Below are 13,890 nucleotides of genomic sequence, written 5' to 3' on the forward strand. Positions count from 1 at the left end.
ATCCGCGCCCCCCCCCGCCCCGCCCCTTGTCGTCCAGCCAGTCTAGCACAGCATCATTAGCAGGACCTCTAGGGGCAGCGGTAGAGAAAGAAGAAATGGGCTGGCATTGGAACCAGCATTAAAGCCCCTATCTTTGCTGTTCCTTTTCCTTCAAATATCCATCCTACTCCAAGGCACCCCTGAGACTTTTCTCCTCTGTTCCTCCCGAGTCATTTCCTTGGCCATTCCTTTCTTTTTTGAATTTTTACTAGGAAATCAGTAAAAGGGAAGTGAAATATTTCTATATTTTCCCTCTCAGGTCTGCATGGGGACTAGCAAAGAATAAAAGCAATTCTCAGTGTCCTCACAGACTCATCATGCCTGTGGCTGAGTTGGGATGGCTAAAGATCAGGTTTCGAAAGTGAAATATGATCATATACATCCACAAACAAAATTTTGCTTAGAAGTCATTGAGATCTTACCAGGAAGACCCAATCAGTATGCCAACTGTGATTTCAAGCAGCAGCTATTTAGGCAATTGGGGTGGGACAGGAAGATGAACAGCCTGAGACACAAACTGAAAAGATAAAAGCCTCCAGTCCTATGGAGTTCTCTGCCTTCCATGCAGTCAGCTGTGGCCCTGGGATAGCATCAGTGTGCTCAGAGAAGGCTGGGTCCTAAGTAAGCCACTTGTGTTCTGCAGACAAGGGACCTGATCGGGGATATACATTAGGTGATTGAATGTAAGAAGGAAATTTATTTGGTTTTGAGAAACTAAACAGACTGCTCTAAAATATGGACAAGGGAAGGTAGATATGCCTTAGAGCCTGTGGGCACAGGGCTAAGGCCTGGAGGTACTGAGAGATGTCAGAGTACTATGAAGTTAGGGGTATCTGGTTGGGAGTGGAGGTGCTAGAGCACTGTAGGGAGTAATTGGATTGAGAATTATGGGGATACTTAGGTGTAGAGTCCAGGATCAAGAATGCTGGACAAGATTTGGAAAGCTGCAGCTTTTTGGAAGTGTCTGATACCTCAGCAACCTTTCTCATTATCCTCTGGAACCTCACTCCCCACTTCTTTTCTAGACAACTCATTTAGTCCTAGATCAGTAAAAAATAGCTCAGCATGGCAACCCTCTCAGATATTGCCATGTAGATGTACCTGCTAGCTCATTTACACCTCAATTAACACTTCTGGATGAATCTTTCTATGACTGTAGCACTAGGACTAACTTAGAACTCCAAACCTCAACACTTAGAACACTTTTGTGCCGGCTCTGGCTGAAGCACACCAACCACTCAACAAAATAATTCCCACTATCAAATTCAGCCTCTGTGTTCCATAAAGAAGGAAGCTATGGGCTCAGAAGGTTCAGGATGGTGGTGCTTGGGGAAAGTAACCAGCAGGAAGAGCAAAGAAGCAACTGGAAGGAAATAAAGGAAGAGAAATTGGGATCTTCTCAAGGAGGAGGAGGTAGGTATAGACAGAAATTCAAAGAGGTGATAAAGGACACCCACAAATCTAGAGGGAGACTGCTGAACAGAGCCATACAATGTTTTCCAACAGATTCAAGTAGAATTGAGTAGCAGTAGCCTGGCTTGGGGAGATTGTGTGCATGAAGTAGGCCAAGAGGCCTGCAATACTCCTTCATCTGCTAAACCATTTTACTTAGAGCTGGCCTCAGATTTCTATCAATTTTTTTTCTATTGACTTTTGGAAATATTTGTTGAACTGTAGGGAACTTTTGCTGGTGATACCGAGATTTGCCTTGTGCCCTATATGATTGAGATGCTGCCCCATCTAGCCCTGGAAGAAAGCTACTGAGTAAATGATCCCTCGGTCCATCTGGGCCTGTGTGCCTGAGTTGATTTGTCAGTTGCCTTCCCATAAGATGGGGGAAGAAGCAAAAGAAAGACACTCTACAATAACCACCCCACCCCACCACCTGTTCCTGCTTTGAGACTGTCTAATCCTGTGTTAGAATAGGGAGGAAGCTCTCTTGTAAATGGCCACCATCCTGTTGTCTAAACATCAAGGGAAGCTGCAGGGGTTGCAGAAGGCTGCCCTCAGATTTCCTATCAGAGGTGGGGTCTTGTATTTGCATAAATAGTAGGATCCTTCAGCAGAACTCCCTCTAATATAGTTTGCTAGAGAACAGGATTCAGCATTAAGTGGATTTATCCTTGACACCTTCTCAAAAGATAGCTATTTAGCAACAGAAATAAATATGACTAATGTAATACAGCAGTGTCTGTTTCAGGGTAAAAGCCATGCAATCTCATATCAATACCAGCTCACCTCCTCTACCCCCACACATAAATACCTTAAGACTAACCGCTCATATTTGCAGGACATTGTCCAGAGTCAGGGGAAAGTTTGTGGCCTTAGAATGGAGACATCAACTGAGTTACCTAGAGTGAAACTCATGTTCTTGACCTAATTAGTCCAGCTTATCAGCAGCTGAACTAAGTGGCCACAGCAGCCAGAATCACAGTAACAATTCTGACAGAACCCAGTTCTTCTAGACATTGTTATGTCATCTGGAGAGTTCTATCCCAATGATGGAGGTTTTTTTTGTACTGGAACTGGCTAGGAAGTCATGGCCTTTTTGCAGTGTGGCTTAAATAAATATATCTGAGCTATTTTTCTTAATGCTGTAGTATTTTTTTTAATCCTGTAGTATTGATGATATAGGTTGGAAATAGACTCTAAGACTCTGAGATTTGCATGCTGAAGGTGTATTGGTGGCTGCTCTTAGGAAGAAGAGCTGTGAGGAGTAAAGAAAGCAGGGTAGAGCAGAGGGGAAAGTTAAGGGAAGAAGTTCATGTCCTTATGCCACCCACCCACACCAACCAGTCATCATCCAGCTATGAGCCCTTGGCAGTGGATGCTCCTAACAGCTGGAAAAATAGTGCCCTGATCTTGAAGTGGGACCAAGATGGTGTTACTTCACATTGCTGCAGTTGCCAACTAGTGCTTTTACTTCCCACGTATCTCCGCATTTACTATTCCATTTTACTTACAAAGTAGCTACTAAGGGCCCGGTAGGAATCGTTCTTCCCTTAACACACAGGGAAATCTAAGTCCAGAGAATGTAGAAGAAGACTTGCTCAGAGTCGCATAGGACTGGTCTCTGGCTTTCACCTGGATCTCTGCTCAAAAGATTGTGTTCATTTTTTCTTACATCCAGAGTTTATAGAACTGTGGAATAAGAGAAAAGATAGTGAAGGCCAAGTAGCCCAGCCACCTTGCTTTAAAAGTAAGAAAACAGGCTGGGAGATGCGGAATTGATTGTGCCCAAGTCATGTTGGAAGTGTGTTTGCACAGCCCAGCCTAGATTTCCTGTACTCAAGAGCCAGTTTTTATGACCTCCAATGTGCTGGGCACAGTGTGTGGGCACAGTGTGCCACATAGGAGCTATAGACGTGATTTCAAGCCTTGTCCTAAAAAATTTTAGAATCCAATAGATTTCTTCAGTCCACTTGAATCATTGCAATGAAACGGTGAGTGAAATGTTTTCTTCTAGGCTTTCTCTCTCATATCACCTTGCAGAGTCTATATCCATAAGAAAATAGCATATTGTTGCTTCATAATGGGTAATCTGTGTTGTCTTCATTTTGTGAATTGCCAGCTAGCAGATACTTAGAAAGTTAACCACTCAGAGGCACATCGGTGACTCGGTCAGGTAAGCAGGTAAGTGTCTGGGTCTTGATAACCACTCAGGTTGTGATCTTACAATTGAGCCCCACACCGGGCTGTGTGCTGAGCAGATCCTGCTTGAGATTCTCTTTCTCCTACTTTCTCTTTGCCTCCCCTGCTCGTGCACAAGCTCTCTTCCTCTCTCTCTCTCAAAATAAATAAGAAACTTTTTAAAAAAGTTAACCACTCTGTGCAGACATACACAGATGAATCTTCCATTGAATTTCCCTAACCAAGATTCATTTCCAAACCAGGCACGGTAGAGATTTCTAAGAAAATAGGTAACTGCTTCCTATTCCCTTTCCCTTTGAAAGACTACAGTGTTTGTCACCCTGTATTTTATTTCTAGGACACAAAGATAATAGGATAAAGTGGGTGAGTTTTGGCTCAGGAAGTCACAGATCTATTCCAGCTCCAAATCTCCCCCATGTTATTCCCACAGCTAAGGACTGAAGTGAGGCATGGCTACCCTGGGGTAGGCAGAGGACATTTGCCCTCATATTATTCAGCTCTCACCACTGGAGTTTCCGAGTCAGAATGCATTGTGCCTCTCATGGTCTCACCCTCCAGTTCAAAACTTTCCTGGTGATGATTGGTCATTGTTTACAGCTCCCTTTCTCTCCCCTCTATTGAAATGATTAGTCAGTCACCTCATTCCTATTTAATAATCCAGATGAACTGTGGGGTGTGGCTGGTTGGCTCAGTGGGTAAAACCTGTGACTCTTAATCTCAGGGTTGTGAGTTTAAGCCCCGTGTTGGGCATGGAGTCTACCCAAAATAAAAATAAAAATAATAGTAATAATAATAATCCAGATAAATGGAGGTAGACCTAACAAAATGTTCTCTCAACCTCCCAGGTTTCTCAAAGAGCTCCTTATAGGAGCAAAAACTTGGATACATGCCTCGCCTAAGAAAAGAGGCCCCAAAGCTGCTAGAACACTGCTAACAAACACACATGAGAACATAGACCTTCAAAGAAATTAGACTGCAAGCCAGAAAATAATTTTAATGCAAAGTAGCAAGGGCCACTCCACTTTGTCATTTTCCTTGCTCTTGCTCTACAGACGACTCCTTCCTGTGACTGTGAGCAGGTGGGAGGAGCAAGCTACGTTTCTAGAATGGCTGCCCATATGGGAGTCTCTCCTATTGGTAGCTTGCTCCTAGATCTGGAGGAATGCTAGTGTCCTGTAGATCTTGAAGTGGGAAATAATAAAATAATTTATGTGTGATTCATAGCCTCTACCAATCCCATCGCCTTCCTCGTTACGATCGCAGGGCAGTTGCGTCATCCTTGGACACATGGGGACCCAACATTGCTTCTAAAGAACCTGCAAAATAAATACAGTATGAAAAAGGGGGACCTTGTTGGGAGTGGCAGGCTAGGAAAGAGGAGAGAGGAGCCTGGGTCTTTGAAAGTATTTCCTTTCTGGTTAAGGAACTAGCGACTGAAGGTAAGAGAAGGAGGGAGAATGGAGGAAGGAACAAGGAAAAATGTACCTTCTCTGCTGTGGGGCATCCTTTGCTGTTATTCATGTTGATATTCTTCATGGAGATCAGGGTGATGCTATCTTTCTCCCCATTAGCTGTAGAGCAGCTAGGGGTAGGAAAGAACATGGGTTGTCAACAGAGGAGCAGGAGGTCTATGTGGGGGTCAAAGAACTGTGGGGTCAAGAGTTGGAACTTTGAATGTTGTTTCTATAAACCTCTATTTTGGTGGTGGATTCTAATGACATGGGAGTGTGCTTTGAAGCCCAAAATACTTGTATTTAAATCTCAGTTTTAGGCGTGCCTGAGTGGCTCAGGCTCAGTCATTTAAGCATTCAACTCTTGATTTCAGCTCAGGTCATGATCTCACAGTTTTGTGAGTTCAAGCCCTGCATCCTGCTCCTTGTTGACAGCACAGAGCCTGCTTGGGATTCTCTCTTCCTCTCTCACTCCCTCCTGTTTGTGCTCTCTCTTTCCCTCTCTGTCTCTCTCTCTCTCAAGATAAATAAGTAAACTTAAAATCTTAGTTTTACTACTTGCAACTTGTATGACCTTGACCAAGTTACAACTTCTTCAAGTCTCAATATTCTTAAATGTACAAAATGCAGTATATCCTCCTTGAAGAATTGCTGTAAGGATTTGAGATAATATTATAAAATATCCACCATAGTGCCTGGCACATATAAGGTGTTCAGTAAGTGGCTCCTTAAATAAGTGTTTTCTTATTTATTTATTTTTAAATGTTTATTTACTTTTGAGGGAGAGAGCACAAGCAGGGGAGGGGCACAGAGAGAGAGACAGAGAGAGAGAGAGAAAGACAGAGAGGGAGACACAGAATAAAGCAGGCTCCAGGCTCTGAGCTGTCAGCAGAGAGCCTAACTCAGGCTGAACCCATGAACTGTGAGATCATGACCTGAGCCGAAGTTGCATGCTTAACCGACTGAGCCACCTAGACCTTCCCTAAGTGTTTTCTTATTTAAAGGGGTTTATTAGAATCTGAATGCCTACACTTTTCATGAATGGGTTATAGAGACATGGCTTATGTGCTGAAGAGTTCCAGTTTACTTCTTGTTACCTCATTGTTTCATTTTAGGGTCACCCCTTTCCTGCCCACCCCCAGCCCTGGCCTCTGTACAAGCTGTCAAGATTCTGTGCGCGCTTGTGAGTGTGTGTATGAAGAAGGCAGGACGTGTCAGTTTTCTCTCAGAATGGCAGACTGAGACGTCCGATGGATGATTCCTCCCTTTCACCTCTGACAGTCTTACCTTTCAGATAACCCTGAACTCCCAGGTTTCTGGGGATCTGTAAAAAATCCAAAGGCACAGATTGGGCGGGGTCACATGCTGTAACCCAGAAAACCAGCCTGTCCCTTAAAGCCCACCCAAGTGGATTACCCTCCCATTTCATCAGTGGTGCTCATGTGCCATTCTTTTCCTCCACTGCAGGCTCAGTGTCAATCCCAAAATGTAGCTCTGGGTCCCTCAGCAAAGGGGGGAAAGGGGAGGGGCCCTGAGCAGGGCATGTACCTTCTGACTCCTTGTTCTTCCGACACTTAAACCTTAGACTGACCACACTCACTAGGATGATCACCACAACCACCAGGATGACAATGAAGCTGATAACACCTGAAACAGGAAGAAGGATGGTGTGAAGGAGGCAGAAGAGGGGTCAAAAGAGGGGCGATAGGAGTCCAGATCCCCTTCCTGGCTAAGTGCTGTGTAGGCAGACTCTGAGAGCAAAATGAATTCCCCTTCTCTGCCTAATGAATGAGCTCTCATCCAGCTGCCCCCAGCCAGAGTGAGCCCCCCAGCCCTGCCTCAGCCTCCCATAAAAACGTGGAACTCAGCAGAGCCCCAAAGAGCTGATGGGAGGGAGGGCCAGCGAAGCTCCTTCCCACCAGGGCCTTCTTCACAGCCAGACCCTCCTAGAACAAATAGGTGAGATTAAAAACTTGTGTTTCCAGACCCAGAGTCCACATCAGTTCAGGGATGGTGTCTCCTGCCTCTCTCCCCACCTTCTCCCCCCTCTTACCAAATGCAGCCACAGTGAGCACCGTCTCTGATGTGGGGCTGGGCAGGATGGTCGAGTCTTCCCTTGTCCTCAGGCTCACGGTGGTTGATATGGGAGGAACATTTTGAGAAATGTCTAAAATGGAGTGGGGATGGGTGCATCAGCGAAGCGATTGGCATGTGCTACTAGAGAGAGCGAGCTAGCTCCCCTCCCACTTTCCTGGGTAAAGAACTGCAGAAAGAGCTCATGCCCTCCAAAAAAGACTTCCTCCTTGCCACTCAGACCAGCTCTCGTGAGGATGGAGGTCAGAACTGGGTGATGTGGGTTCAGGTCAACTGCACTGCTGGTTGCTCGTTACTAGGTCTTACTAGGTCCAGGGACTTCGGCTTCCCCTGGTATTCTCCTCCCACCATCCCCTTGGGGCATTGTTAATAGTCCAGAGACAGGGAGCCAGAAGGGGCAAGGTAGAGCCATCTGTGTTTTGCCAAGGGTTGAAGTGGGAGGAGAAAAGCACACTGTATGTTTATCCCCAGGCACTAATGTAAGAAGCCGGGCAAAAGGCACACGTTTCTGGCCCTCTTAAAAGGTAGTATGATCACCTGTCTCTTCCGCCTCTTCAACTTCTTTTTTAAAATTATTTTATTTTTATTTTAACTGTTTTATTTATTTTTGAAAGAGAGAGAGNCAATGCAGGGCTCAAACTCATGAGATCATGACCTGAGCTGAAGTCGGACTCTCAACTGAATGAGCCACCCAGACGCCTCTAAAAGATTTTATTTTTAAATAATCTCTCTACCCCATGTGGAGTTTAAACTCATAACCCTGAGATCGAGAGTCTGAAGCTCCACCCATGGAGCCAGCCAGGCGCCCCCTATCTCCACTCGTTGTACTACAGGTCCGATAGCTCTTCCATTTTCTTTTTCTTTCTTTCTTTCTTTCTTTCTTTTTTTTTTTTTTACAAATAGTTTATTGTCAAATTGGTTTCCATATAACACCCAGTGCTCATCCCCACAAGTGCCCTCCTCCATGCCCATCTCCCCCCTCCCCCCCACATCCATGAATTCTCAGTTTGTTTCTCGGCATTCAAGAGTCTCTCATGGTTTGCCTCTCTCCTTTTCCCCCACTATTTCCCCCCTTCTTCTCCCCCATGGTCCTCAGTTAAGTTCCTCCTAATCTTCCTATACGTCCACACCCTCACTGCCAAGTAAGTTTGTGAGTGTAAAAAAAATCCCAGAGCCAAGGGTTAGGGTGAGAGAAAGGGTCAGAGTGCTCTTCACTGAGAGCATGGACAGGACATACTGCTACTACTTGGGACACCTGGGCCCGTGCCAGGAAACAGCAGGGCCAGAATGGAGGCGTCCACTCCCTCCCAGCTCTTTGCAGGCTCCTGTGTGCACCAAGAAGCATGTAGCCCTTGCCCAACCTCTTCTGCCTCCCTTTCCATCATTTTGGGTTCTACCTATCCGTTTCCCCTCCATGGCTTTGTAAGTCCCAAGTCCAGGCTCTTCTTACCTTCATGGTGACCAGGCCCAAGGCTCTGTCTCTACTTCCCCAAACCTCTCTCTCATTCCCAAACCAGGCCGCCACTGATGTGCATCCTGGCCCAGAGACGCCTCATCGAAGGGCAGAACCTGGGCCCCCTGAAGAAGGGAGAAGGACCCCAACCAGTCATGACCCAGTGCTTTTCACCCCCAGCCCCAAGTACTCACCAAGTCCTGATGTGTACGTCTGTGTCTGGGACCCATTCAGGAAATGGGAGTGACCATCCACAGTGCTCGTGTTCTGTGTCCCGGATTTATTGGCTGCCTCGAGGACCTGTGAGACCTTCTCCGGAGCTGCTGTAGATAAGGAAGACTTCGTGGGGTGCTCAGGGCCTTGGCCAGCATGTACACAGGGGACCCTCTTTAGTCCAAAATCCTCATTTTCTTTACTACTTTCAATTCCAGAAGGAGCCATCCTTTCTTCTATCTTGGCCTTTACCTGTACAGTTCCCACTGCCTCGAATATACCTTAGCACCCTCGACCTCACATCTTCCTCTGGTTAACTCCCTCTTGGGCCTCAGCTTCTGAGGACACTCTAGCATGTCATCCCTGGCTCTCAAATCTGAAGATTTGCTCCCAAGAGCTGACATTTGTCCGGGCTCTTGCAGCACCTTCTTCTTCTTTTTAAAAAAATTTTTTTAACATTTTATTTATTTTTGAAAGAGTGAAAAAGACAGACTGTGAGTGGGGGAGGGGGAGAGACAGAGGGAGACACAGAAATCTGAAGCAGGTTCCAGGCTCTGAGCTGTCAGCACAGAGCCCAACACAGGGCTCAAACCCATGAACTGCGAGATCATGACTTGAGGTGATGTTGGATGCTTAACTGACTAAGCTACCTAAGTGCTCCTCTTATAGCACCTTCTGCTTTTGCTCATCACAGCCCTTCCCACCCTGCTTTGTGGTTGTCAGCATGAGGTCCTGTTTACTTGTCTTCATCCACGGGTCTGATTCCTCACTGGGCCCTTCCTGGAGGGCATCTGGATCAGAGCAGCAGAGTACCTGGGGTCTCAGCACTTGCCAGAGGGCTCAGCCTGCTCAGCTCTGAGGAAGGGCTGTCTCTTGCAAGGGCAGAAGCAAGGGGAGGTGGAAGAGGGTAGGTTTAGTGACACCACACTCCCTCACCTACTTAAGAACCCTTGAGTTCCAAGCAGGTCTGAAGGACTGGAGGGGGTTAGGCAAAGGGAAAGGACTGGCCCCTCTGCAGCCACACTTACTCACCTGTGTTGGAAGAAAGTGGCTCTGTGGTCAGACTTTGGCTGCCGAAGGCTCCTGAAACAAATCATCTGAGGGTGAGGGTCGCTGCCTCCTATTGCTCTGTCTCCCTCTCTTCTTGTAGCTGGAGTCTTCTAGTCCTTCTACTTGTCCCACCCCCAAGCCCCAGCCATTCACTTCCCTCCTCTTTCAAGGCACATGTGACTGGGCCATGCTGAAATACATCCAGAGATGAGCTCAGCCTTGGATGTCCTGAGAGCTCTGGCCCCAGCCCTCGTCACCTGAGATCTATGCTCCTCTCACCCTTCCTTAGCTGCCAGGCCTAAATGCCAGAGTAGGTCCTGTGTGTTTGGTCTTACCCTGAAGGCTAGGAGTAGGCTGGGAGTGGTGGCCTGCAAGAGAAAGAAAAAAACACTTTGACTATCTTGGTGAATCTCTTGCCCAGTGCAGAGCCCACAGAAGAATCCAGGCTTTCCAAGCCTCCCATGCTGGAAGACAGACACACTCAGCAGAGGGCTGAAGGATGTGGCTCTAGCTCACAGTGCTGGCTTCCTCTAACCACGACTCAATAGCACCATCACCACCACCTCATGATTCAGTGTTCCAGAGTCCTTTCTGTCTCTTTAATCCTGTGTGGGTTTTATACCAACCTGACATGAGGTCAGACGAAGGTTATTTCAAACTAGTGATGTGTCCAAGGACAAAGGGCCAGTGACCTGCCACATCTAGATAAGGACCTAGGACTCCAGGTCTGTAGGCTGATGTTCTTTGCTACACTACCACTCAGCCACCCATTTTCCCTGTGCATACTGTCATCTTGATCCTGCCTCAAGGGTAGGGGATGGAAAGATGGGGTGAATAAAATGAGGTTAGGGGTTGGGGTTGGTATCTGGATTGTCTCTCCACCCCCTCCAGCTGGAGGTAGGGGCCCACACAGCAAGTCAGTTCTCAGGTATAGATAGGAGCCAGGGAATCTCTAGAATAAGCGGCCAATTTTACTCTCACTGGTAGAGGCTACTTCAGAGATGGCTGTTGTTGGCCAAACCCAGGTAGAAGCTAGTTACCAGGAGGCCTCAGTCAGAAGCCCTCGTTGGCTTTTTTTTTTTATGTACATGTGTATGCCTCTGGGCCTGTGTGCCCATATGTGTGTCCCCTGTGTGTATGGGACCTGAAAGGTCAGATTGTGTTTGCTCATTTTCCACAGTGAAATCATTCTTGAAACCTATGAACAATGTGAAAGGAAAACAACGTGGGGAAGTGGAGCCGCCCAGCTGGGTTCCCGTCGTCCCTCTGCTGCTGGGACTATAGCCTCTGGCCTGGCCCTTGGGCTCCCAGGCCCCTCAGCCACAGGGAAGCCCCAAGCCCCGGCCTGGGCAGACAGAGGCAGCTGGGAGCCAGGGCCCCCACAGCCTGTGGAGGCTTGCTGGACTGTTTATTTTCCTTAGCCATTGCCTTCCTCCATGGGGCTATCACTCGATGGTATGGAATTAATCGTTTCCAAGCCCAAGCTTGCCCAAATCCTGACTGTGTTTTTCCAGGGTCACCGGTCTCTGGTAGTCCCACCTGCTCATTGAGTGGGGTGTCAGAGGGAAATTACAACTTGTAGGTGCCTGAGGCTAGATAGAACTCTTCCCAGCTGAAAATGACCCTGGAAGAACACTTTCAAGGCACATCCAGAAAACACCTATCAGTTACTGATCAAGCATGTCTAAGGTACCGTCTAAGTTCTATAAGGTTATGATGTCAGCTTTTAGTGGGTGGACACCATGCACTGCCTCCCACGTAGCTGAAAACAAAACTAGTGTCTTGGAAGGAGTTCCAAAGTCACAAGCTCCAAGTTCCACTAGCCTGTTCTCTGTCTTCTGGCCCTGTCCCCTGACCAGAACTTTCCATCACCAGTAGATTGCTGTGTGAGTCCAAGAGGGGACTTCAGACACATCTGTTTCTACAGGCCGTGGTACCTCCGACTGCTGGGCAGAAGAATTCCGGCCACAGAGATTTCTTATTTTCCTGTCTCCCTTCCCTAATCCCTACCTGCTTCATGACCTTCTAGCCTCTTCTTCCTCCCCATCCACCAACCTCCTCCCCTGTTTCCCTTGGCAGCATAATTTAATAGTTGAAAATCACAGCTTTTGGAGTCTGGCAGGTTTGAGTTCAAGTTCTGACTCTACCACATACTGTCTGACCTGGGCCTCAGTCTTCTCTTCTTTAAAGTGAAAATGACTTTCATACCTCATGAGTGGTTGTTAGGACAAGAAAACTCAAATGGTAGACTTTTTTTAAATTGTTGCCCCATTCTTTCCAACCCTCCAACCCTCCAAGTCTCTGTGGATCCAAGTCAACTCACCTTGTGGGCCTGAATATCCTCAAAAGGGTTCATCTAAGGAGACAGTAAGTATGCCGTGATCTTGGGATGACTCAGGAGGCAAGTGTGGTTTATGTAGAGTTTAACACAGGGCATTCTCAGCCCTGCCATTTGCCTGGAACAGTGCTCCCTCATGAGTCTCCCCTTTTAAACTCCTCCTCTGCCATTTCTGCATTTTCTACAATGGCCTAGTGCCCCAGCCCCAGATCAAGTGTGCAACTCTGCCCCCACCCCTGGGGTGGGGGGCAATCAGAGTTTTACCCCAAGTCTATGGGCTTCTAGAGAAAGGTCTGACCTTTCCAGGAGACAGAGTATCAGAACTCAGGCCCTCTCGCCTCTCCCCGCCGCCCCCCAAGAAAGGGCCATCCTCTCTCCATCCAAGCACTTTGCACTCTTTTCTGCTAGTCTTCAACGGAGGACTCATGGAGAATGAGGTGGGGGTGGGGAAGGGATGACCAAAGGGAAGTTGCTGCCCTGTGAGTCAGAATCTCCTGGATTTGTCATGGTTCCCAGCAACTGCTCCCTAACTAGAGCACCCCTTGTGAGCTGCTTTACCATTCATCAACTCACAGAATCCAGTCTCAGAGGTGTTTCCATTCATCTCCTCCGGAGGTCATCTTATCCAGCCCCCGGCCCAGGATGTTGTATACATCCTCTCTGGCAAATAGTTCTTTGTCTCTATCCTGAGTCCCTCTTGCTGTGATTTGAGCTTAAAGTCAACATTTGGAATTCCCAGGTTGTTATTCCTCATGTGAAAGAAGAAAAAGGATCATCTATAAAGCCCTAGGTACACGTAATTTTGTGCTAGAACACCCTGGAAGGAACTTTCTGGCCTCAGTCTCATACCAAGTCAGCCAATGCCCACATTTCGGGAGGCCAGCCTCTATGGGGGCCCCAGTTCACCCTGGAAATTTTCCCACAAAAAGATTTAGCCACATATCTACTTTACCTTTGCCTGGTAATGACCACCCCATCCCCCCAATTCAACTGGCTCCCTTCATGAGAAGAGTCTGGAATTTCCCTTGGGCTCAGGCCTGGATGGAGAGCATGAGAGGCATACACTGTGAAGGATGGACAGGCGCCCAGGATTGCCTGCCGCCAGAGAGGAACTGCTGAAACCGAGTGGCAAATGCCTCTTACCTTGGAGTAGGAGGAAGCTGAGGATCGTCCAGCACAGCTGTGTGGCTCTGACTGTCCCCATGTCAGCTGGGTCTGTGGCGGACAGGCAGCCACTCCACGCTGGCTCTGTCCATAGTGGAGAAGAGAGAGGGAGTGCTGGGGCGGGGTGGGGGGTGGGGGCTGGCTCTCTAGCAGCTTCCTGTCAAAGAATAGAAGGAAACAGATTGGGACTGGCTCCAGGGGCCCTGGTCAGCCCGGCAGCCCAGATGAGGATGTAAGGCTGAAGTGGCTCTCACTCTCCTTGGGGCTCTGGAGCAAGCTAGAGTCACTATGGTGTCCTCCGGGGCCTTGATACAAACATCAGTGATGACAAAGTGGCTCTGTGACCCCTCTCTTTTCCTCTGAGGGGTTCATCAGGTCCCTCCATGATAGAGGCCAGCCAGCCGCCCATGCTTTGTAGACTCTGAGTGCTTCATACT

The 13,890-nt window shown here is 47.7% G+C and overlaps 2 protein-coding genes across 5 annotated transcripts in view; both read right to left on the reverse strand.

Annotated features, from left to right (window-relative positions):
• DNAJC18 (DnaJ heat shock protein family (Hsp40) member C18) overlaps nt 1-2,465 on the reverse strand; it is a 26,742-nt gene extending 24,277 nt beyond the window's left edge. Inside the window, exon 1 of one of the 3 annotated variants that reach the window (XM_077768747.1) lies at nt 2,315-2,465. The gene's annotated coding sequence lies outside the window, so the exon portion shown is untranslated. Of the gene's footprint in view, nt 1-2,302 lie in introns of all 3 variants that reach the window. The other 2 variants (XM_077768746.1, XM_077768748.1) reach the window with 2 other exon arrangements.
• Nucleotides 2,466-4,664: 2,199 nt separating this feature from the next.
• Nucleotides 4,665-13,551, reverse strand: ECSCR (endothelial cell surface expressed chemotaxis and apoptosis regulator). 2 transcript variants are annotated; one of them, XM_077768950.1, is made up of 9 exons: nt 13,433-13,551; nt 10,287-10,319; nt 9,934-9,984; nt 8,883-9,008; nt 7,195-7,308; nt 6,690-6,788; nt 6,429-6,465; nt 5,176-5,272; nt 4,665-5,006 (listed from the first exon to the last, which is right to left on the reverse strand). In XM_077768950.1, exons 1-9 carry the CDS (start codon nt 13,491-13,493, stop codon nt 4,998-5,000), a joined length of 627 nt encoding a protein of 208 aa, XP_077625076.1. In that variant the 5' UTR covers nt 13,494-13,551; the 3' UTR covers nt 4,665-4,997. The 2 variants fall into 2 exon arrangements, with proteins under 2 accessions (XP_077625076.1, XP_077625075.1); XM_077768949.1 differs by having other exon boundaries at nt 8,883-9,011.
• Between the last annotated feature and the right edge of the window lie 339 nt (nt 13,552-13,890).

The sequence above is a fragment of the Crocuta crocuta genome, unplaced genomic scaffold (assembly GCF_008692635.1).
Source record: "Crocuta crocuta isolate KB4526 unplaced genomic scaffold, BGI_CrCroc_1.0 scaffold64, whole genome shotgun sequence".
NCBI classification, from domain to species: Eukaryota; Metazoa; Chordata; class Mammalia; order Carnivora; family Hyaenidae; genus Crocuta; species Crocuta crocuta.